Source organism: Cucurbita pepo, chromosome 12 (assembly GCF_057944985.1).
Source record: "Cucurbita pepo subsp. pepo isolate OVF chromosome 12, ASM5794498v1, whole genome shotgun sequence".
In the NCBI taxonomy this organism is placed as follows: Eukaryota; Viridiplantae; Streptophyta; class Magnoliopsida; order Cucurbitales; family Cucurbitaceae; genus Cucurbita; species Cucurbita pepo.
The window spans coordinates 13,884,606-13,906,265 of NC_141809.1; the positions used below are offsets into that span (position 1 = coordinate 13,884,606).

The following is a 21,660-nucleotide window of genomic DNA, read 5'->3' on the forward strand; positions in this document are numbered from 1 at the left end:
TGCCCATTTACAAAGCAAGGTTTCTAGTAAGCCTAAGAATTTTAAAAAGGTATTATTTTAAATAAATTAGGTAATTTATAATTTTGGCCCAAAATTTTCTTTAATTACAGTAATATTAAAATTTAATTTAATTTAATTGGTACGACCGTTTTCAGGGAGCACAAACCAAAGCCAGGAGAGGTTACGTTCCAAGTGGACCTAACAGAACGGGTCTGAAGAATAAATCTCTGACCCAACAGAACCGGGTTGAACCGGGTTGAACCGGCGTGATAATCGAATAATTAAACCTCTGTTTGAATGGCCGAGTTTCATTTTCTGATAAAGGGATAGCATTTTCGTTCTTCCTCCACCGGAGCTCCTCTGCGAAATCCATGGCCGCCACTGCCTGCTCGTCTCTCAGCGCCATTCGAGTAATAGGTTCTTCTTTCTTTTTCCTTTTTCAATTTTTCTCTTCTTAAATTACGATTCTCAAATTTTTTTTTTAGATCTACTGAATCATTGAAATTTAGGTGTAGGATCGTCCCCTTTGATTCCCAACCATGGAAATTCAAGCTTCTGTGTATGTATTCAGCTTGTATACCTCTCTTTTGCCTCGTCTTCTCTCGAATTTGTTGTTTCTGATCCTTTCTTAGGTTCTGATTTGTTCAGTAGGGCTAGCATCATTAGGTTTTTGACAATGTTGGTGAAAATATAACTGAAATTACTCTTATGAACTTTTCCTGTATTCCTGTTTGTGGCAGATTGATTATAGAGTTTAAAGAAATTTAGGTTATGTTCTTACTTTTTGTCATTAAGATCATTACTTAATGTGGATATCTTTATGGTTAGCTTCTAAGAATTTGACGTTTTAAGTACTTAAAACTCGTTTTCTAACAGTTTAAACTCTGTTTCTAAACACTTGAAAAGTCATTCTAAACTCGTTCTTAATCTTATTGCATTTAGTTTTTGGTCTCATTGCTACTTCCTTTGACAGAGAGGGTTCAATTACCATCCTCAAAGTAATCCAAATTGCAGATTCCAAGCATTCAAATGTAGCTCATCTTTGTTGGGTTCTTTTACCTCTTCCAAGATTCATCTGCCATTGGTCTATGCCACCCCTCCGTTAAAGCCAGCTGTAAGGACTATCCCCTTTGCCTTGCAAGATGCATCAATGGCTGCCTCTGACTTCATGAACAATGTGGCCTTGGCTGACCTCGATCCAGGAACCGCAAAGCTTGCGATCGGCCTTTTGGGGCCATTTCTCTCGGCGTTCTCGTTTTTGTTTATTGCGAGAATAGTAATGTCTTGGTATCCCAAGTTGCCTGTGGGGAAGTTTCCATATGTTATAGCTTATGCCCCCACTGAACCACTCCTAATTGCAACAAGGAAGGTGATTCCCCCTCTCGGCGGAGTTGACGTAACACCAGTCGTCTGGTTCGGATTGGTTAGCTTCCTCAACGAGATATTGCTCGGTCCTCAAGGACTGCTCGTCCTCCTTTCTCAACAGGTCAGCTAAATCTTGAGAATGCTTCATAGAAATATTTTTGTTTTTTTGTTGCGTGTACGTAGTTGATATTCTTAGCTTAGCCTCTTTGGTTCCAAATGGCAAAGAATGTAAGTACTTGGAATTCTTAATCAAAGAAAAATTTCCCCTCATCCTTTGGTTCAGCTCGGCTTAGGATCGATTTTGAGATAAGACCGACATGACATGAACTAACGTGTCGTTTGGTAGAAAATTGAAATCATCTGAAAACTTATTCTTTCCGATAGCAAGCTTATGAAACTTCTAGCTAGAAAAGGTGATTTAGATTACATTCCATACAAAGCTTGTTGTGTTACTCTGTAATGAACTGATAGCAGATTATAGTTTGAGACTCTACAGTCTACAATGATACTAATAGTGAATGGGACTTGCAAGAAAACTTCTCCATGGCACATGCTAGCGTTTTACCTATCTTTTAGTCTTCATATTTCTAAAAGGCTACAAATGGTATCAGAGACAGTCACTGGGCAGTGTGCCAGCAAGGACGCTGGCCCCTAAGGGGGTGGATTGTGAGATTCCATATCGGTTGGAGGGGGAACGAATGGTATTAGAGCCTTTTTGGGCTCCCAAGGGGGTGGATTGTTAGATTCCATCGGGAACAAAGCATTTCTTACAAGGGTGTAGAAACCTCTCCCTAGAAAACGCGTTTTAAAATTTTTGAAGGGAAGCCTGAAAGGAAAAACTTAAAGGACAATATCTGCTAGCGGTGGGCTTGGGCCGTTATAATATCTCTTCAAACCCAATTCATATTACAAACTTAGCCACCATTCCATCATAAAATGAGTAAAGTTTCAACACTAAGTATTTAAACACATGGGATCATGCCTTCCATCTCCTCTTTAACTTTGGCAAGTGAAAAGGAAAGGCCCGACAGAGAAGAGTTTCATCTTGTTATGGACCAAAAGTTCATAAGAATGGAGAAGAGCACCAGAGACTCCATTGTTGAGGTCAGAAGGAGCTTGACAGTTCTCTAATGGTGAGACCTCAAGAAAAGCCTTGCATTCCTTTAACTCCCTCTTGTCTTCTACCTCTGAAGGAGATAGTGTTGCCAAAAAGTAGCCATTGGCATCACTTGAATCACTTAAAAATGTGTAAGAAGCTGCCTCATAGCCATACTCATCCACTGCTTTACATGTGATTCTTGCCAAACCTCCTATATAAGAAACAAACCCTGAATTAAACTCGAACTCTTATAATACATACATCTCATTTGGGCTCAAGTCCACCGCTAGTAGATATTGTCTTTTTTGTACTTCTCTTTCGGGTTTTCCCTCAAGGTTTTAAATTGCCTCTGATAGGGAGAGTTTTCCACACCCATGTGGGATCTCACAATCCACCCCCCTTGGGGGTTCAGCGTCCTCGCTGGCACATTGCCCGGTGTCTGGCTTTGATGCCATTTGTAACCGCTCAAGTCCACCGCTAGCAAATATTGTCCTCTTTGGGTTTTTCCTTCTAGGCTTCCCCTCGAGGTTTTAAAACACATTTGGTAGGGAGAGGTTTCCACACCCTTATAAGCAATGCTTCGTTCTCCGTTCTCCTCTCCAATCGATGTGGGAGCTCACAAAGAGTGTATACTCTAAAAGTGAGAGTTACTTTAGTTATATTCATTCAAACCAAACAATGAATCAGTTACCTTCCAGAGGGAAAATTGTCGAGCCAGATTTGTAAAGGATAATTCCTTGGATACCAATCATGGTAGAGAGAAGCCTTTGTTCATTAGCCAATTTGGGTGTCATAAGATCATAATACCCACCACCGTTACTGTCATCGCCACCAGCTGAAGCAACAATGACCAAAAGTGACAAGAAAACTGCACGCAGAGAAGCCATTATCAAGAACTTGAGACCAGCTGCGGCCAGAAGAATTTATTTGGGTTTGAGCCTTAGAACGAAGGAGGCTTTTATAAATCAAATTTGCATTTTATAATATGAAATATATAATAATTTGCTGCATGCTTTATTTTATTTTTATATTTTTATATTATGAATAAGTTATTGGATGCACGATGGGAACAAACATTATGGGACTTTAGTGGCACAAAGTTTAGGGGTAATGCAAATAAGATATTATCAAATCCATTTTTTTTATTATAAGAATTTGGAGTATTATAAAAGTTTGACCCAATTGTATAATTCATTGTTTTCTTAATTATATGGGCTTTGAATTATTACTAATATAAAGTCGTACTAATTATGTCTTACTATTTTAATTATAATTAATTTTGTAGTTTATGTTAGAGATAAAATTTCATCGAGACCTTTGTCGTTAATTAATTGTAAAGAAAATATGTTTGATTTTCAGCTCGGACAAGTCGACTAGGGTTAAGCTCGGCAACATAGTTGCCCCTATAGGCTATAAGAGGCGGGGCTTTCCCTTCATACATGTATACAACGTACTCTAACTCGCTTCACCACGAGTTGGAGCTAAGCTAAGTTTTAGAGTGTGTAGGGTCGAGCAACATATTGATGCGAGATTCCCTTATGCATGTCATCACTTCGACTCACGGTAGCTCATCTTGCACCCCACATCAACAAGTTTACCTCGTCTAGAATCACACGTCACAGTTTAGACAATATTTTTCACGATAGAAATTAAATCGTTTCAAATTTTAAAATTTATTATTGTTGTCTAAATAAGTTTGTAACAGTCTAAGCCCACCACTAACAGATATTGCCCGCTTTGACCCGTTATGCATTGCCATTAGCCTCAATGTTTAAAACGCGTCTGATGTGGGATCTCACAATCCACCCTCTTGGGGCCCCAACGTCCTCGCTGATATACCGCTCGATGTTTGGCTTGTGAAATCCCACATCAGGCTAACGACGATACATAACGGGCCCAAGTAGACAATATTTGTTAGCAGTGGGTTTGTTACAAAGTTGTTTATTCCTTACGAGCTCGGGGAGTAAAACCGTTCTTTGATCATTAAAAAAACGCATAAAATTTCTTGACGACAATATTACAATGATAAGAATACGAGAACGAAAGCTTACATCAAACCATTTCTTTGTTCAAAACGAAATGAAACAACAAATAATAAGGTTCAAGGAGAAGAAATTAAGGGATTGAGCTGTGAGGAATATTAGAAAGGTCCAACAGAGTACAACTTCATGTTCCTGTGAGTGAGAATGCGAAAAGAACGAAAGAGAGCTCCAAGAACGCCATTGTTAACGTTGGTAAGGTATTTGCAGCCCTCACATGGCGAAGATGGTGGAAGGAAGGCTTTGCACTCTGTCACTTTGGCCTTCCCCTTCAGCTTGGATGCTGACAATGTGGCTAAGAAGTACCCATGCTCGTCGCTTGGGAAGCTCGAGAACGAAAAAGGAGCCATTTCGTTGCCCTTCTCGTTCAACCCCATGCATGTGATTCTCGCTACCACACCTGCAACGCTTTAAACTAATCAAATAATCGAGCTAATTCAAACTATAAAGATGGGGTTATGTTAATTTTTTTTTTTTTTTCTGATGTGGGTCGGTTCGACGGTTAACTTGTAGACCTGACCAACCCGAAAATACAGTTACAATGCAACCCTATTTTAAAGATTAGTATGAATATTAAGAATATTTGACGTGGGTAATCAAGATTAGTGATAACTTATATATATTTGATATTTGAACTTTACGAGATTTTCTAAGTATATTATATTAATTTTTTTTCTATTTTCTAAGTATAGCTTAATTTTTTTGAGAACTAAAATTCAAAAAATAAATAGTTATTAAACGGAACTAATTAATTCATTTTTTAGTTTAAAAATTATTTAAAAAATGCTTTTACATAAAAACAAAAACAATTATTATACTAAAAAACTAAATAGTTAGTTCACCTTTAAGAAGATGATACTGAGTGTTATTTCTACAAGAAACAACTCCTTCAACGGCGATAAGGAGCGGCGCCGCCACTTCACGGCCGTACTACGGGAGCGGTTTCTCATAAATAGGGATTCCGTTATCCCCCGCTCCCCCGTGATTTTGGTCGTCGGGAAACTCATAATAATCTGCGGCGGAAGAAACGGAAGCGGCGGCCAAAAGCCAGAGCAGCACCACCGGAGTCGCAGCGATCAGCCGCCTTGCGAGAGCCATGTTCTTAGCGCTCTGTATAGAATTGAATCGCTTCGAGGCTTTTATAGAGAGAAGGGTTCAGGTTTGTGAGTTGATCAGAATAATTGCACGCAGGACGCCGGAGGCGCAGCCCATGACTTAGTGGTTCTAATGTCATTGGATCAACATTAATTATCATATTCATTATATTTTTTTTTATTAGGATTTTTAATTTTCAAGAATTTTGAAAACTCGAGTATTTAACCGCTCAAACCCACTGCTAGTAGATATTGTTAGTTTGTGAGACCTAGCGTCCTTGTTAGTACACCAGCTGTGTCTGGTGTCACCATCGCACTCTTGATGACAGCGGACTTGCGATTGTACGGCACTCACTTTTCCAACCACAAGTGAGCTAAACTAATTCATTCTTGCGTCGCCTTCGGCCAAACGACGTATGCTCGAGCCTCTGGCCTTGGTTTAAGAGAAGGTTTTAGAAAACGAGAGTAGAGAGAGATTTTTGAAATAAACGTTATATAAGCAAGCAAGAGAGTAGCAACAACGGCTCACAGTATATAACCTTGAATAGTGAGAAGTTGATAACCAGTCATATCTCCCTATAGTACATTACGAGGCATTTCATGTCTGGCAAACCTAGACATGATTTTTCCGAAACGTCATACTCCTTAGGAATACAAAAGTAAAACACTAGAACATGGAAAGACATTAAGGGTTTGGCTTGTCATGGGCATGCGTCCATAGGCAAGATGCCTTGGACGGGCATGATTGTGACATTTGACTCATACCATTTGTAACAGCCCAATCCCACCACTAGCCGATATTGTTCATTTTGGCCGGTTACGTACCGATGTCAACTTCACGTTTTTAAAACGTGTCTACTATGGAGAGGGTCCAGCCCTACTTTGACTAGTGACTCGCACCGTCTCGTGACTGACTCTAATATTAAGGGAAAAACCATGTGTTTATAAATACTGTATTAGTTTTTTGAGAAACCAAAAGTAAAACTATGAGAGCTTAGGTTCAAAGCACATAATAATATGAGAATAGTTATTTCCAGTAAATAAAACAAGAAAAAAAATTATAATAAATAAATTTTCCATGTATAAATAAAATAATAAAAATAGAGATTGGGATTGTAAAATTGATACCGATTTTATTATTATTTTCAAATAATTAATATTTTTGGAATAAATTTTATAGAAATTAAACTAAATTGTTTTATTTTTTTTTATTTATTTTTGAAGGGGTATGGTATATAGTATAATTGCGTTAAAGGGCCAAGAGGCCCACAGTAAAATGGGGATTTCTAAAACCCTAGAAGGTCACTCCCTTTCTCCTTCATAAGCTTATCTTCTCTGTAATTAGCGGCCGAGAAGGGCGAACAGAGAAAAATGGTTTCGCTGAAGCTCCAGAAGAGGCTCGCCTCCAGCGTCCTCAAATGCGGGAGAGGCAAGGTCTGGCTTGATCCCAATGAGGTCAACGAAATCTCCATGGCGAATTCTCGTACGCTTTCTTTGTCTCTGTCTCTTTATCTTAGATTCAATTGTTTCTCTCTGTTCATTGTTCAGTGATTCTCCATGTTGTTGCTTCAACTTCTATTGTTTCGGTTCCTGTTTCTCTTGGATTTTCTAGATGAAATGTTTGCTTTGGGATCTGGAAATTTTTCCCTAGTTTATGTCTGAAATCGTTGTTCTCTTGGTTATGATCATATTACTATTTTGGTCCCATCGTCCTTACTAGTTAAAAATCGAGTTAATCGCTTATCCTTTTCTCAACTCCTGGTCCTCTCTATCGCCTTGAAACTAATAACTATATCATACTGAAGTTATGTGGAATCATTTGTAGCAGATTTCTAGGAGATGATTTTGTGTTGTATAGGAAATTGCTGTTATTATTAAACAAATTTTTTTTATTGGTCAATGAAGTTATAAAATCTGTTCTTAGATTCTTCACGCTGCTAGAAATGTACTTCTTCCATGGAATTTGTTTCACTTTTCCCCTTTGTTGTCCTTCCGAATTCAACAGGCTCTGGTTTTTTGTTCTAGCGAAATCATTTGATAATTTGATTTGTAGTGGTGATATTATAGTGATGTAAATCATGTTAATTAATGTTGAATTGTTGAGGACAGGCCAAAATATAAGGAAGCTGGTGAAGGATGGTTTCATCATCAGGAAGCCAACCAAGATCCACTCCCGTTCTCGAGCACGGCGCATGAAGGAGGCCAAGAGAAAGGGTCGCCACTCTGGATATGGTACATTTCTTCCGAACTCTCGATTTACATATACGCATCCTGTTTCAGAGAATCTCTTATGTTGTATAATCTTATTTCACTGATTTTCTTCCGTTTGTGATACAAAGTTCTTTATTTAACAACGCATAATTCCTTTTATTGTGTTAAAATTCTCAGTCTAATCGTATTCAGGTAAGCGCAAGGGTACCAGGGAGGCAAGATTGCCAACCAAGATCCTCTGGATGAGGAGAATGCGAGTCCTCAGGAGACTGCTCCGCAAATATAGAGAATCTAAGAAGATCGACAAGCATATGTATCACGATATGTACATGAAAGTGAAGGGTAATGTATTTAAGAACAAGCGTGTGCTGATGGAGAGCATCCACAAGTCGAAGGCCGAGAAAGCGAGAGAGAAGACATTGTCCGATCAATTCGAGGCTAAGAGGGCTAAGAACAAAGCCAGCAGGGAAAGGAAATTTGCTAGGAGGGAGGAACGATTGGCACAGGTTTATTACCCATCTCGCTCTCGATTATTACCGACCCAATGTTTACACCTTCCCATTGCCTCTGTAATTTATATCTCTTCTAACATTGCAGGGACCTGGAGAGAAACAGCCAGCCCAACCAGCTGCTGTGTCTCAATCATCTCAGTAAGTATCAATCATCAAATTATACGTAAATCTACCATCATTTTGTGTTATACTAAGACTCTTTTCATCTCGTGCAGGGCGTCGAAGAAATCAAAGAAGTGAGAATTTTACTAAAGGAGTTCGGGTCGTTTACTTCCGATCGTTCTTGCATCCCCATTATTCTAGAATAGTTTTGAGGAGGCTTGCAGCCTTTTTTGTTCACATTTGAACTTTGTTAGTTTATGTTCATCATGTCTTTTTGTCAACCGCGTTTGCTTGATGGAATTTATTTGAGAGATTAAATCCCATATCGATTGTTTTGGGGTGAGTTTTGATTATTAACTCATTGCTTTACTGTGATAATATCGAATTCATTGACGAGAACAAAAAAAAAAACAATTTATTAGGCGAAAATACAGTCTTCCCGCCTTTATATTAACCGCTACAGACCAGAACTTCTTCATAGTAACAGCCGAGCAAGAAACAAATTCAAATCGCCATCAATGGACAACATCGAGCACAGAACCATCTTCACCAATGGCATAAATATGCACGTCGCTTCCATCGGCGCTGCAACTTCCGGCCCCGCCATTCTCTTCCTCCATGGCTTCCCCGAGTTCTGGTACTCGTGGCGCCACCAGCTCCAATTCTTCTCCAACCTTGGCTACCGTGTCTTCGCTCCCGACCTTCGTGGCTATGGCGACTCCGATTCCCCCATATTCTTTGCCTCCTACACCATCTTCCACATCGTCGGCGACCTCCTCGGCCTTCTCGACTATTTCACCATCGAACGTGTTTTTTTGGTCGGCCACGATTGGGGGGCTGCTATCGCCTGGGCATTCTCTCTGTTCCGCCCTGAACGAATCAAGGCTCTTGTTGCGTTGAGCGTCCCTTTCACTCCGAGAGATCCAGCCAGAAATTCCGTTGAGTTCTTGAGGGATCAGTTTGGTAATGATTTCTACGTTTGCAGATTCCAGGTAAGATTTCTCCATTTTGGTTCTTGAATTGGCTCCCACATCGATGAATTCGGGTTTCTTGAACCTGAATGGAATCTTTAATTCATTGTTGAATAACATATTGTTCTAAAAAATGTGGCGCAGGAACCTGATATGGTAGAAGAATTTCGTTCCATGGATCCTGCAGATATATTCAAGATTATCTTCTCAATTCATGACCCCAGGCCTCCAATGATACCAAGAGACAGAGGACTTGTAGGGTTCCCTGTTCCAGACACCCTTCCCACCTGGTTGACCGAAGAAGATTTATCTCACTATGCTACCAAGTTCGCCAACAATGGCTTTTATGGTGGATTGAACTACTATCGTGTTCTCAAGCTGTATGTTCTCAGTAACCGTTTAAGCCCACTACTAATAGATATTGAAAGATTATTACAATGTGGGGGTGATTGATGCAGAAACTGGGAGCTGACAGCGCCGTGGACAAGGTCGATGGTGAGAGTACCGGCGAAGTTTATGATAGGGAAAATGGACCCAACCTACCATATACCAGGGGTGATAGAGTACATACAGAAGGGTGGATTCAAAAGAGACGTGCCGCTGCTGGACACGGTGGTGGAGATTGAAGGAGCTGCTCATTTTTTGAACCAAGAAAGGCCTCACCAAATCAACCAACACATTCATGATTTTATCAAGAGGTTTTGACCCCAACGCCTCCCTGTCCTATACCATTTGCCTTTGTTAACCATCTTGTTCTTCTGCTGCAAACCTCAATGTTGCTGCTCCCATTTTTGGGTCTAAAAAGTTCACTGATATATTTTCAATTCCTTAGTTTCATGTAAGATTAGATTCACCACCCTACTAAAAAAAACTTTTGAAACGTTAATTTACATGTAATAATACTCCTCCGGTCCACCGCTAGTAGATATTGTCTTCTTTAGACTTTTTTTTTCGAGTTTTCCCTCAAGGGTTTATAACGAGGTTTCCACGTCTTTATAATGAAAGTTTCGTTCTCCTCTCCCAACACAATCAATGTGGGATCTCAATCCACCTCTTTAGGGACCCAACATCCTCGCTAGCAAGCCGTCCCGTATCTGGCTTTTCTGAACTTTTACTTCTGGGATTCTCCTCAAAGTGTTAAAATGCGTTTGCTAGAGAGAGGTTTTCACACCCTTATAAATGAATGTTTCATGCCCCCGTTCCAACTAATGTGAGATCTCACAATCCACTCGCCCAACGTCCTTGTTGGCGCACCTCTGAATCTAAAATCATTTGTAAGAGTTCAAGCCCTATCTTACACCTCTGAATCTAAAATCATTTTTATGAGTTCAAGCCCTATCTTACGAGCTTTCTCTTCTGGACTTCCTATCAAAGTTTTAAAAAACATATATGAGGGAGGAGTTTCTGTTATGTTTAACTCCCCTATATAAAGAACGTGGAATCTCAATTATTTTAAAAGTTTTTAAATATTTTTTAGAAATTTATTAGACACTATAATTTATTATTTATTAGTCACAAAATTATTTTTAAAAAAAAAAAAAAAAAAAAAAAAAAAAAAAAAAAAAAAAAAAAAGCTCATAAACATTTTTAACTTAGATATTCAAAATTTAGACTTAAATTTTATAAACGAGTAGATATGGCTCTTAAAAATCACGAAAGAAAATACTGTCCAAATTATCTTTTTACCCCTTTTTACTCGGGCGGGGAAACTTTCACTGCCAGTAAAAATTATACTCGAATACAATCCGTACCGTCGCAGTGGAATGACCCGCGTCAAAGTTCCCGTCGCCTCTTTTCCCTCCGGTGGACATGATTTTCCTGAATCTCCAAAATACCCTTATCCAATCCCCAAATTTCCAACTCGTCAACGCCAGATCAACATGCATTACATAGTGTCATTTTCGTCAATAAATTATATTGCCTTTCCGCCCCCAATGTTCCCTTCAATTTCCTCATGAATAACCAAATCCACCACCACCCAACCCCGAAATCCCCTCCGTTCACAACGCCAATAACGGCCGCCCTGTCGCGGGAATTCCTCCGACCATGAGCTCCACCAATAGTCGACGGAAGGTGACTCCGGCAGTCGCTGATTCCGGTGACTCCGCTGATAAACTCGACCAGATTGTTCTTTCTTCGACAATCTGCAACGGTGAGGATCTAGCTCCGTTTGTACGCAAAGCCTTTGCCTCCGGGAAGCCGGAAACTCTGCTTCATCACCTACGCGCATTTTCCAAGTCCAAGGAATCGGAGATCGAAGAGGTCTGCAAGGCTCACTATCAGGACTTCATCCTTGCAGTTGATGATCTCCGATCTCTTCTATCTGATGTTGATTCTCTTAAATCTGCTCTCTATGAATCCAACTCTAAGCTTCAATCTGTCGGACTTCCGCTGCTTTCTTCTTTGGATGCCTTCGTTGAAGCACGGACGGTGTCGCGGAACCTCAATCTAGCGCTCGACTCGGTCCGCGCATGTGTTCATACCATAGACCTTTGTTCGAGAGCGAACAAACACTTGGAGGATGGCAATTTCTATATGGCTTTGAAATGCTTGGACTCGATTGAGAACGAGTGTTTGGAGAAAACGCCATCGTCGACGCTGAAGAGGATGCTGGAGAAGAATATTCCTGATATCCGTTCGTATATAGAGAGGAAAGTGAGTAAAGAGTTTGGGGATTGGCTGGTAGATATCCGAGCCGTCAGTCGAACTTTGGGACAATTAGCAATCAGTCAAGCGTCGTCGGCTCGTCAACGTGAAGAGGATCTGCGAATTAAGCAGCGCCAAGCGGAGGAACAGAGTCGGCTTAGCTTAAGAGATTGTGTGTACGTTTTGGAGGAAGAGGATGAAGACGGCCTTGGTGCAGTTGGCGGCGATGGTAAGGATTTATATTCCAACGGCGGAGGTGGACTTCTAGGGTTTGATTTGACTCCGTTGTATAGAGCCTACCACATACACCAGACTTTAGGACTTGAAGATCGATTCAAACATTATTACTTCGAGAACCGGAAGCTTCAGTTGACATCCGACTTTCAGGTATCATCAATGACTCCTTTCCTTGAATCGCATCAAACGTTTTTCGCGCAAATTGCTGGATTTTTCATTGTAGAGGATAGGATTTTTAGGACCAGTGGGGGTCTGATATCAAAAATGGAGGTTGAAAATCTATGGGAAACTGCTATGAGCAAAATGTGTTCTGTTCTGGAAGATCAGTTTTCTAGGATGCAAACTGCTAATCATCTTTTGTTAATCAAGGATTATGTTAGTTTGTTAGGGGTAACTTTGCGTAGATATTGGTATCCTGTTGAACCTTTGCTAGATGTTTTGAGCAAGCACCGGGATAAGTATCACGAGCTGTTGATATCAGATTGCCGTAAACAGATTACTGAGGCATTATCAGCTGACAAATTTGAGCAAATGTTGATGAAGAAAGAGTACGAATATTCAATGAATGTTCTATCCTTTCAGCTACAAGTTTCAGATATTATACCTGCGTTTCCCTTTGTTGCACCATTTTCCTCCACAGTGCCCGACTGCTGTCGAATTGTGAGGTCGTTTATCGAGGATTCTGTGAGCTTTATGTCGTACGGTGGGCAGCTTGATTTTTATGATGTGGTTAAGAAGTATTTGGATAGGCTATTGAGTGAAGTCCTGGATGGAGCCTTGTTGAAGCTAATAAGTACATCCGTCCATGGAGTCTCTCAGGCAATGCAAGTGGCAGCAAATATGGCTGTCTTCGAGCGCGCATGCGATTTCTTTTTTCGTCATGCTGCTCAGCTCTCTGGCATTCCATTGAGAATGGCTGAGAGGGGTAGGAGACAATTTCCATTGACCAAAGCTCGCGAGTCAGCGGAAGAGACTCTTTCGGGGTTGCTTAAAACAAAGGTTGATGGTTTCATGATGTTGATTGAGAATGTTAACTGGATACCTGATGAGCCTCTACAAAATGGCAACGAATATGTTAATGAGGTTATCATATATTTGGAAACTCTGGTTTCCACAGCTCAACAGATATTGCCTGTTCAAGTCCTTAAAAGGGTATTACAAGATGTTCTTTCTCATATATCCGTGACGATCGTGGGAGCTTTACAAGCTGATTCAGTAAAGAGATTTAATGTTAATGCTGTAATGGGTATCGATGTGGATATTAAATTGTTGGAAGCTTTTGTGGATAGTCAAGCTCCCATTTTTGCGGAGGAGGATCTAAATCAGTTAAAAGCAGCTCTTTCTGAAGCAAGACAAATGATTAATTTGCTTCTGAGCAGTCATCCAGAGAATTTCCTGAACGCAGTTATTCGGGAGCGAAGTTACTACAGTCTCGACCACAAGAAAGTTGTCACGATATCTGAGAAGCTAAAAGATACCTCGGATCGGTTATTCGGAACCTTCGGAAGTCGCACGATGAAGCAGAATCCAAAAAAGAAGTCACTGGATACTTTGATAAAAAGACTCAGGGATGTGAGCTAGTCGAGATTTAGCGTTTTATGCACCGCGTTGCCTATTTGTTTCTGCTGCTGATCGAGATGGCAGCTACCTCTTATTGGTTCATTCCTAACTTTATTCCTTATAGTCTCCCAATTGTTGTCTTCTGTTTGATTAGAAATGTGCACATTTTTGTATATTATCATCACATTTATGTAGCTGTTTCATCCTTGATTATCTTTGGAAAGTGTCAGCAGAAAACATCCATGGAGGTCAAATATGGTGCTGATGATAGTCTTCTAAGCTGAAAATTGGCCGCATCAGAGACTGCTTTGTGGATTACTCATACATAAAGGTTTGCATGAGCTTCCCCCATAAGATCTTACAAATGGTAATTTATCATTTGCCATTCTTTAATGATAATCTTCCATTCATACAGGATAGAGTAGTAAATTCTGGGGTTTAGCCCTTGGAAGTGCAATGAATGATCTCTGGTTCATAGTTTAAACTGCTGTGTTTGTTCAATCTTTGTAATTTGTTGAATCGCATGATTTATAATGTGGAAGAAGAGTAAGGAATTGGAGATGTTTGTGTGGTAGTTGCAATAAATTAATAAAGGTTAAATGATATGTTTGGTATTGTTGTAGGGTACCTAATCTGTGTCGAAACTTCTAGATTTGTACATTTAGTTCTCGTAAATTTTTTTATTTCGTGTCTAATAATTGTTTTACGGTTAAGTTTATGACCTATTAGATAGAACTTTGAAAGTTCACGAACCCATTATCAAAAGCTTACAAGTCTACTAGCTATCTTTTTTGAAGTAGACTTAAAGTTTAGAAATTTGTTAAAATTATAGGGTCTATTTGGGAATGACATTTTTCTTTGCTCGGTTTGTGTTTGAACCCGTATGAAATTAACTTTTCAAGTGCTTAAAATAGTGTTTTGCTTGTAAGGACTTAAAAAGATCATTCTAAAAGAACCTTGTACTAGTAGTCGTGTCTATCCATTGGCCTTGCGATATCCTTTAGTAGCTGATAATTTCATTTTAACGACCAAGTCGTTAAAGTAACTTTTGAAAATTCTATTCTTCCAGTCACATTTTAGAGAAGAAAATGAGAAATTAAGAACGTTTTAGAGAGAAAAGAATTAAGAGAGTATTCAAAAAATAAGAAAAAAAAATGAAGAATTGTTAGTAAGGTGAGAAAGTAAATAAAAATGTGTACCTAAACTATTTATATTTTATGTCTATATACAAACGATAAAAACTTTAAAAAAAAAATGTTTTCTATGGATTGCTGTCTGAAGTGTAAGGGTAAACTCGGACTCAGATAGGATAGAATTGTGCGCGTTGAGCCCTTCGAGTGTCATATTTTGACCGAGTTTACCATACCTCCAGCCCTTAAGCGGTATAAATGTTATTTTTGTATAGTTCATACGTACACATTTTTGAGTGTAGTGTATCTTTTAATTTTTTTAAAAATTATAGTTATTTTTATTAATTTAGTATGTAATTATATAAATTTTAAATAAATTTAAATAAAAATACGTGGGGGGTATTTTGGATAATTTGACTAAAAAGATTTCCCCTTTGTAAAAGTCATTGAAGAATTAAATCCTCCATCTTCGCTCTCAATCCAAATCAATCAGAGCTCAGTGAGGCGAAGAAGAAGAAGAAGAAGAAGAAGAAGAAGAAGAAGAAACCTCAGAAATCGAAGGAGATGAGTTTCTCAAAACTTATGGCTTCTCTTCTCTTCCTTGCTTTCGTTTCATTCTCGAGCCCTCTCGTCTCTGCTCAAAAAGCTCTTACCGCTTACGATATTATCCAACAGTACGGCTTCCCTGTCGGCATTCTTCCCCTCGGAGTAACCGGCTACAAATTGGACAGAGACACCGGATCATTCAGCCTCTTTTTGGATCAAAAGTGTAAATTCGCGATCGATTCCTACGAACTGGAGTACAAACCTACCGTCACGGGCGTGATTTCCCAAGGAAAACTCTCCAAACTGAAAGGTGTTTCTGTTAAGATCTTGATCCTGTGGTTCAGCATCGTGGAAGTCGTTAGCGATGGTGACGAACTCGGATTCTCCGTCGGGATTGCGTCTGCTAATTTTCCGATTGACAGTTTCTATGAGTCGCCTCAGTGTGGATGTGGATTTGACTGCAATAAGGTTGGGAGCTTGGTTTCGGCTTCTTGAAAGTAGGTGAAATTTGTGTTTAATAACTTACGGAATATTAAATGTCGAATCGCTTTGATTTCTTCAAACTAGCGATGTCCTGTTGCTTTGAACTGAATTTATGTGCGATTTCGGAGATCGGATTAGCTCAATTGTTCCATTCTATTTATGGTGAAATAATCCTTTTTCCGATGGAACGTAGAATTGTATTGTTCTGTCATTGGAATCTGCTTCTGCCTGTCTCTGATACACCCGATTTCATATATATGATATGAACAATTCTATCTATTAGATCAATGGTTTACGCATTTCGTATCATCTATGACATCAATCATCTAATCAGTTCGTCTGAAACCCTAAATCCTTTTCTTCTGCAGTCGGCTTTCATTTACTGCCATCATTTTCTTTCTTGGCCTACTTTTCAATTAGTCAATTCTGAGTCAATTAGATCAATTCCAGTGATATCCTCTCCCTCAAGTTTCATTTTCACACTCTTCTGCCCATTTTCCAAATTAGACAACTAGATCATATCCTGTTCTTTTGCAAATTGGCATCGGCTTGCTGTCTGTTAGCTGATTACTAGATTTGAAGAACGTACCTTCTAGTTGGTCATAGTGTGCATTTGGACTGTTTTATTGTACTCTCTGGATTCTTTTCCTAACCCTTAAGGTGCTGGTTCTAGAATCAATTCCCATCCTTCTGGATTGTTGATTTTAGGTTCTTTCAGCCAATTGTTTTTAGTTCCTTTTCTTAAACAAACATTATCAGGACTACCCAAAGTGAACTTGTGATTCTTGGAATCTTGTTAGATGATGTAAAATTGTAAGATAATCCCATCAGCCTGATGGACCTCCCCTGATGATGTCATATTCAGCCAACTATGTTTTTCATTTTTCATATTTTGCAAGATCCCAAGCCATGTTCCTTAAATCAACCCTATTTTTCTGTTTCCAATCAGAAATGTCATCAAGAAGAGAAACCCATTTTGGAGTTCAATCTTCAGCCACAGTTTGCATAACCAAATTGTTGTGGATGAAGGCAATCGCTCGGATGTTCTCCTAACCCAACTCGGGAACAGACTGGAGGGAATCGCAGCATAGGGAATGTTCGCGTCTCATTGCAAGGCTCATCTTGAGTTGTAGGTCATAGGGGAGTTTATCTGATCAAGGACCGGGGCACAAGGGTCCTGATACTATCCAAGTGCGAAAGAACCAGGGAGTCATCCAAGTGCGAAAGAACCACGGGTGACTCCCATGAGTATGAGATTACTACTTATCCAATTTCTTAGAAAGTTCATCAGTTTCTCTTCAAATTACCACCGCAAAACCTTCCTCGTTGAATCGGAATTTTGGAATTCATTGTTTGTCTCATCTGCTCTTGGAAATGGCCCCTCTATGGAATGGCTGATTCATTGTTCATATTGAGTTGCACGTGTTCCATTTAGAATCTCCATAGCTCTCATACCCACACGTAGTTTTTTCTTTTTGTACTCTGCTAGGCTATTGTCTTTTCGTTTTTTTTTTTCAAAATTTAGAATTCTAGGTGTCAACCTTAGCATTTCCACACCAATTTCCCCTGCAAATGGTGGGGAAAAAACCACGCCGAGAGAGTCGGCGAGATGGGAGGATGCCATTTTTAGAACCAACTAAGAAGAAGAAAGAACTATATCTCCCCCATCAACGGCCTCTTAGACACAGCCATTAGCCATTAGCCATTAGCCATTAGCCATAGCCCCACAGCCCCACAGCCCCACCCTTGCCACATTCTCCAACACCTCCATGTCGTCCACCGTTGCATTGCCGGCCACCAGCAATTGCAAAGCAGCAACGGTGTACGACATTCTCCGGGAATTCAACCTCCCTATAGGCCTCCTTCCAGATTGTGCTGTGGATTGCAAGCTGGATCGAGGCAAGGGAAAATTGGAGGTTCATTTGAAAGGATCATGCCATTTCTCACTGCAGGAGCCGTATGAATTGAAATACAAATCCACCGTTAGTGGGCACATCTCAGGGAATAAACTGACGAATCTGAAGGGCGTTAGTGTGAAGTTCATGTTCTTCTGGGTCAACATTGTGGAGGTGGTGAGAAACGGTGACGATCTGCAGTTCTCGGTCGGGATGACTACAGCGTCGTTTCCGGTGGATATTTTCACCGTGTGCCCGCAGGGTGGGTGCGGAGTCGATTGTAAGGATGGAAAACTGAGAAAAATTAAAGCCAAATCCCTTGTTTCCTCGGCTTGAATTGATCGTTTTCGTTTCAGTATTGATTAGAATAAAAAAGGGGGTTTGGATCTCAGGTAGAAATCTCTTGATTATTTGAACTTTGAACTTGGTTGTGGTTTAAAACGGATGTTCATTGATGAATAGGCGTTTGAACTTATTTTCTGAAGCCAAAAATAAAAAATTAAACATTACTTAGATTCCTTCATATCAAATGAAATGCCTGCATTATCTTAAGATTTTGGTGGGTATTATGAGAAGCAATAAACACCAAGAACATGGGTCCATTATTTTGTTGAATCAATGATGAAAATCACTTGGTTTATATTTGTTTTTGCAGAATCTTCAGACTTTGAAAGTTAGGTGTTATGTAATTCTCTAAGTTTAGGGAACATATTTGATGTTGATAGGGTAATAATTATGTGATTAGATTATCTTTTTAGATCATACTTTGCTAATTATATGAATATTAATACTCTCTCTCTTTCTTCAATTATTCGAAATTGGAAAAGGTAGTTTTGAGTTAGGTTAATTGGAGATACCAACTTAAAAGCAAGCCCACCCCTTTCTATGTGGTCGCCAAGGAGAAGAACTGAGTTCATGGAATGTTGGCCACTGTGATCTTGCCACGTGTATACGTCCGTCCACCAATGGTAGCCAATAATGGATGGACGGATACCCACCACCACATACACATAATATCACCTTCCATTTCATATTTTGCTTTCTTTATGTTAATATTTATTTCTTTCGAACAACCAATTCATGTGATCTTGTTTTCTCTCTCTAATTTATAGTGGTTCTCCATGTATATTTAATTTTGATGATCTAGCGGTTAGACTACTGATATTGTCTACTTAACTTTTTTAAATGATCTCGTACCAATAAAAATAATATTCCTTCATTATAAATTCATGATCACTCCCTAAATTAGCCGATGCAGAACTTTTATCATCCAACACCTCCCCTCGAACAAAGTACGCGTCTCCTTAATTGAGACTCAACTCCTTTTTCTTTTGGAGTATTGGTCATTTTCTTTAGGAATCCTTTGTTAGACATTTGAGGATTTTGTTGACATGGCTAAGTTTAGGACTTTCATCCAACATTATTCCATATAAACTTTAATGTTAATTTGTACGTGTATATTTATTTTTTTATGATTTAATAATCGTAGAAGCTTTAATTTTATAGTACTACTCTATTAGTGCTCTCTTCAATGGTATAGTACTACTCTCTCGGTGCTCTCGTACACACTTCAAGAACGCCCCCTCATAACATATATTGTAGCACCGACCTGACCACCCTAGGTCCCATCAACTAGGATGGATCAAAAATCTAATTACATAACTATTTAAGCTTTGGGCGAGTGTCAAAGAAAAGGGTTTACCAATAACTCTCTCACATACATGAGAAGCAAAAGGAAACTTCTCTTCTGATCATACACAACCAATTGATGAAAAGCACATCAGTACACAAACAGTTGGAAGGGGTCAAATCATACAAGAAATCAAAACGCCCTTCTAAAACTGGCCTTACAGAATCTGTTCTTTCACAACCTCAGAATATGCAAGTTTCCACTCATCTCCAAGAAGGTTCCGCGTGAATTTAGGTTTTCCTATCACTGCGTTTCCATATTGAATTTCTTGTCCCCTAAATTTCCGCCATTAAAGAGGTGTTTTCAGAGCTTAAACCGCTCGATTCACTTCCACCTTTTCATCTGTCTTTTGTTTCATCACATAACAGGAATTTGAGGAATTTGAAGATCAAAACAACAGAAACCAAAGGCTAGTGCCTATTTATTCATCATGTATTCATACTACTACAGTGACGGAAAACATTTAAAATCCTAGAACACAAGAGTATTGTAGAGTGATATTGATAAAAGAAACTTAACATCTGAACGGTAGTCGGAAACGCCGCCGATCGAAGCCCTAGAGCCTGTTTTCAATCCCTGAACTGCTTCATAAATTCCACACTCACGCTCGATCAAATCCTCTTCCGATTTCGATCCGAAGCCCGAAGGCCTCTGTTCGCTTCAGAGAATCCGATCATCTTCTTAGGTTTTCTAATATAACTTACTTTCAATTCATTTCGAGAAAAACGCCTTTAATTCCTGTTATTAAGGAGAACCGAACGAAGTTCGGCAACATCTATCTCATCGGCGCGATTCTCCGGCCGGTAATACCCCGTGACAGGATCCGGCACCCAAGAAACCTTCTCAGACGATCCAACAACCTTCTCCTCCCCCGATTTCTTCAACAGATTACTGTTCCTCGCCGCCGCAACACTTCCTCCTTTGACCGCACTCGACGCAACTCCTTGCGAAGCCGTCGCCGCCGCGTAGCCACGCCTAACCATACAAACAACAATCATACAAATATTAACATCAAAAACACTACAATCGAGACAAAGATCCAAGAAAAAACGGAGAAAAAGAAGAAGAAGAAGCACCTGCTGAGAGCGGATGAGAATCCATCGGCAACGAGAGCGGATAGGACCTTAACGTTGGAGAAAGAGCGAGCCATTGGAAGCTGAATATAAAAGCAAGAAATCAATATAAACTCAAAGCGCTGTTGGTGGAGAGATCTTCTCGGAACAAGATTCTTCAACGTTGTTTGTTTCTCGAGAAAATCCTCCACAACAGCGGAAGAGAAACCTGTAAGAGAACTTGTACAAATGGAGCAGTTACGTTTTTGTAAGTGGAGACGAGTGAAGAAGAAGTGGAAGAGAGGAGGTTTATATAGAGGCGTTTTGGCAGGGTTAGAGACGAAGTAGGCGGGAAGGCGAGGCATCGTGGTCGCACACGTGGTTGTACACGTGGCGAGTGGACAGACGATGATGGCAAGGCGGGTCAACTGTGGTCATGGTTCCTCTCACGCGATTTTAACCTCCGGCTTGTTTCTTTTTTATATTATTATTTGTTTTTTTAATTATTAAAAAAGAAAACATTTTACCCCTAAATTTTTATGATTTTGTTTTTGTAATTTTAAATTTATAATAATTTAATTTGGCCTGTATTAATTTAATCAAAAAAATCTCTATAGAATATTAAGATTATTATTATCATTTATTTTATTTCAAAAGACGACGTTAAAATTATTTACATGATCTGTTCGACATTAATTGTTGTAGTATGTGGGCCTGCTCGAACCTTGACCAATATAAAAATATTGACTTTTAACGGTACCTATTGACATAGGCGCTTTATTAAAAGTGTGTATATATATATACTGCACACATAGATAGATATAGAGACGAGTTCAAAAAAAAAAAAAAAAAAAACGTGTATATGATAAGTGGGTTGAAAATGGAAATTAGTGTATTAAATTATAATTTGTTCTTGATATTATTAAAAAAAATTAATTGATATATAATTAATTAACTAATTGACAATACTTCAATTAAAAAGAAAAAAATTAAAGGTTAAAATCAACCTTTTATATTATAATTATTAC

General features: G+C 39.2%; 8 protein-coding genes and 1 pseudogene across 12 annotated transcripts; 6 read left to right on the forward strand and 3 right to left on the reverse strand.

Moving 5' to 3' along the window:
- Window positions 1-269: 269 nt before the first annotated feature.
- On the forward strand, window positions 270-1,635 carry CCB3 (cofactor assembly, complex C (B6F)). 2 transcript variants are annotated; one of them, XM_023693219.2, is made up of 3 exons: window positions 287-417; window positions 510-559; window positions 974-1,635. In XM_023693219.2, the coding sequence occupies exons 1-3, from the start codon at window positions 372-374 to the stop codon at window positions 1,493-1,495; spliced, it is 618 nt and encodes a 205-aa protein (XP_023548987.2). In that variant the 5' UTR covers window positions 287-371; the 3' UTR covers window positions 1,496-1,635. The 2 variants fall into 2 exon arrangements, with proteins under 2 accessions (XP_023548988.2, XP_023548987.2); XM_023693220.2 differs by lacking the exon at window positions 510-559 and having other exon boundaries at window positions 270-410.
- A 631-nt stretch (window positions 1,636-2,266) lies between these two features.
- Window positions 2,267-3,351, reverse strand: LOC111807485 (protein SEED AND ROOT HAIR PROTECTIVE PROTEIN). The gene is made up of 2 exons (XM_023693229.2): window positions 3,156-3,351; window positions 2,267-2,675 (listed from the first exon to the last, which is right to left on the reverse strand). Exons 1-2 carry the CDS (start codon window positions 3,349-3,351, stop codon window positions 2,362-2,364), a joined length of 510 nt encoding a protein of 169 aa, XP_023548997.2. The 3' UTR covers window positions 2,267-2,361.
- Window positions 3,352-4,565: 1,214 nt separating this feature from the next.
- LOC111807765 (protein SEED AND ROOT HAIR PROTECTIVE PROTEIN-like) lies at window positions 4,566-5,601 on the reverse strand (annotated as a pseudogene).
- Window positions 5,602-6,858: 1,257 nt separating this feature from the next.
- On the forward strand, window positions 6,859-8,765 carry LOC111807476 (large ribosomal subunit protein eL19z). The gene is made up of 5 exons (XM_023693218.2): window positions 6,859-7,080; window positions 7,707-7,829; window positions 8,001-8,314; window positions 8,406-8,458; window positions 8,536-8,765. Exons 1-5 carry the CDS (start codon window positions 6,969-6,971, stop codon window positions 8,558-8,560), a joined length of 627 nt encoding a protein of 208 aa, XP_023548986.2. The 5' UTR covers window positions 6,859-6,968; the 3' UTR covers window positions 8,561-8,765.
- Window positions 8,766-8,890: 125 nt separating this feature from the next.
- LOC111807475 (epoxide hydrolase 2) lies at window positions 8,891-10,328 on the forward strand. Its single transcript, XM_023693217.2, has 3 exons — window positions 8,891-9,414; window positions 9,538-9,773; window positions 9,852-10,328. Exons 1-3 carry the CDS (start codon window positions 8,941-8,943, stop codon window positions 10,096-10,098), a joined length of 957 nt encoding a protein of 318 aa, XP_023548985.2. The 5' UTR covers window positions 8,891-8,940; the 3' UTR covers window positions 10,099-10,328.
- Window positions 10,329-11,081: 753 nt separating this feature from the next.
- On the forward strand, window positions 11,082-14,450 carry LOC147790031 (exocyst complex component SEC15B-like). 3 transcript variants are annotated; one of them, XM_087128933.1, is made up of 3 exons: window positions 11,082-13,933; window positions 14,070-14,167; window positions 14,252-14,450. In XM_087128933.1, exon 1 carries the CDS (start codon window positions 11,440-11,442, stop codon window positions 13,855-13,857), a length of 2,418 nt encoding a protein of 805 aa, XP_086985059.1. In that variant the 5' UTR covers window positions 11,082-11,439; the 3' UTR covers window positions 13,858-13,933; window positions 14,070-14,167; window positions 14,252-14,450. The 3 variants fall into 3 exon arrangements, with proteins under 3 accessions (XP_086985059.1, XP_086985058.1, XP_023548973.2); XM_087128932.1 differs by having other exon boundaries at window positions 14,070-14,450; XM_023693205.2 differs by having other exon boundaries at window positions 11,083-14,167.
- On the forward strand, window positions 14,026-16,283 carry LOC111807467 (uncharacterized protein At5g01610-like). Of its 2 annotated transcripts, none has more exons than XM_023693204.2 (2): window positions 14,026-14,167; window positions 15,410-16,283. In XM_023693204.2, the coding sequence occupies exon 2, from the start codon at window positions 15,531-15,533 to the stop codon at window positions 16,005-16,007; it is 477 nt and encodes a 158-aa protein (XP_023548972.2). In that variant the 5' UTR covers window positions 14,026-14,167; window positions 15,410-15,530; the 3' UTR covers window positions 16,008-16,283. The 2 variants fall into 2 exon arrangements, with proteins under 2 accessions (XP_023548972.2, XP_023548970.2); XM_023693202.2 differs by having other exon boundaries at window positions 14,070-14,203.
- Window positions 16,284-17,221: 938 nt separating this feature from the next.
- On the forward strand, window positions 17,222-18,403 carry LOC111807481 (uncharacterized protein At5g01610). Its single transcript, XM_023693223.2, has one exon. It carries the CDS (start codon window positions 17,765-17,767, stop codon window positions 18,224-18,226), a length of 462 nt encoding a protein of 153 aa, XP_023548991.1. The 5' UTR covers window positions 17,222-17,764; the 3' UTR covers window positions 18,227-18,403.
- Window positions 18,404-19,979: 1,576 nt separating this feature from the next.
- Window positions 19,980-20,899, reverse strand: SAG21 (senescence-associated gene 21). Its single transcript, XM_023693228.2, has 2 exons — window positions 20,657-20,899; window positions 19,980-20,555 (listed from the first exon to the last, which is right to left on the reverse strand). The coding sequence occupies exons 1-2, from the start codon at window positions 20,728-20,730 to the stop codon at window positions 20,312-20,314; spliced, it is 318 nt and encodes a 105-aa protein (XP_023548996.1). The 5' UTR covers window positions 20,731-20,899; the 3' UTR covers window positions 19,980-20,311.
- Between the last annotated feature and the right edge of the window lie 761 nt (window positions 20,900-21,660).

Excerpts from the sequence above, each read along its gene's own strand:
- CCB3 (XM_023693219.2), top strand. The coding sequence starts at position 372 with ATGGCCGCCACTGCCTGCTCGTCTCTCAGCGCCATTCGAGTAATAG. Across the intron at positions 418-509 it reads CAGCGCCATTCGAGTAATAG|GTGTAGGATCGTCCCCTTTG; the intron begins GTTCTTCTTTCT and ends ATTGAAATTTAG. Across the intron at positions 560-973 it reads ATGGAAATTCAAGCTTCTGT|AGAGGGTTCAATTACCATCC; the intron begins GTATGTATTCAG and ends TTCCTTTGACAG.
- LOC111807485 (XM_023693229.2), bottom strand. The coding sequence starts at position 3,351 with ATGGCTTCTCTGCGTGCAGTTTTCTTGTCACTTTTGGTCATTGTTGCT. Across the intron at positions 2,676-3,155 it reads GACAATTTTCCCTCTGGAAG|GAGGTTTGGCAAGAATCACA; the intron begins GTAACTGATTCA and ends TTTCTTATATAG.
- LOC111807476 (XM_023693218.2), top strand. The coding sequence starts at position 6,969 with ATGGTTTCGCTGAAGCTCCAGAAGAGGCTCGCCTCCAGCGTCCTCAAA. Across the intron at positions 7,830-8,000 it reads GGGTCGCCACTCTGGATATG|GTAAGCGCAAGGGTACCAGG; the intron begins GTACATTTCTTC and ends AATCGTATTCAG. Across the intron at positions 8,459-8,535 it reads GCTGTGTCTCAATCATCTCA|GGCGTCGAAGAAATCAAAGA; the intron begins GTAAGTATCAAT and ends CATCTCGTGCAG.
- LOC111807475 (XM_023693217.2), top strand. The coding sequence starts at position 8,941 with ATGGACAACATCGAGCACAGAACCATCTTCACCAATGGCATAAATATG. Across the intron at positions 9,415-9,537 it reads TCTACGTTTGCAGATTCCAG|GAACCTGATATGGTAGAAGA; the intron begins GTAAGATTTCTC and ends AATGTGGCGCAG. Across the intron at positions 9,774-9,851 it reads TACTATCGTGTTCTCAAGCT|AAACTGGGAGCTGACAGCGC; the intron begins GTATGTTCTCAG and ends TGATTGATGCAG.
- LOC147790031 (XM_087128932.1), top strand. The coding sequence starts at position 11,440 with ATGAGCTCCACCAATAGTCGACGGAAGGTGACTCCGGCAGTCGCTGAT.
- LOC111807467 (XM_023693204.2), top strand. The coding sequence starts at position 15,531 with ATGAGTTTCTCAAAACTTATGGCTTCTCTTCTCTTCCTTGCTTTCGTT.
- LOC111807481 (XM_023693223.2), top strand. The coding sequence starts at position 17,765 with ATGTCGTCCACCGTTGCATTGCCGGCCACCAGCAATTGCAAAGCAGCA.
- SAG21 (XM_023693228.2), bottom strand. The coding sequence starts at position 20,730 with ATGGCTCGCTCTTTCTCCAACGTTAAGGTCCTATCCGCTCTCGTTGCC. Across the intron at positions 20,556-20,656 it reads TTCTCATCCGCTCTCAGCAG|GCGTGGCTACGCGGCGGCGA; the intron begins GTGCTTCTTCTT and ends TTGTATGGTTAG.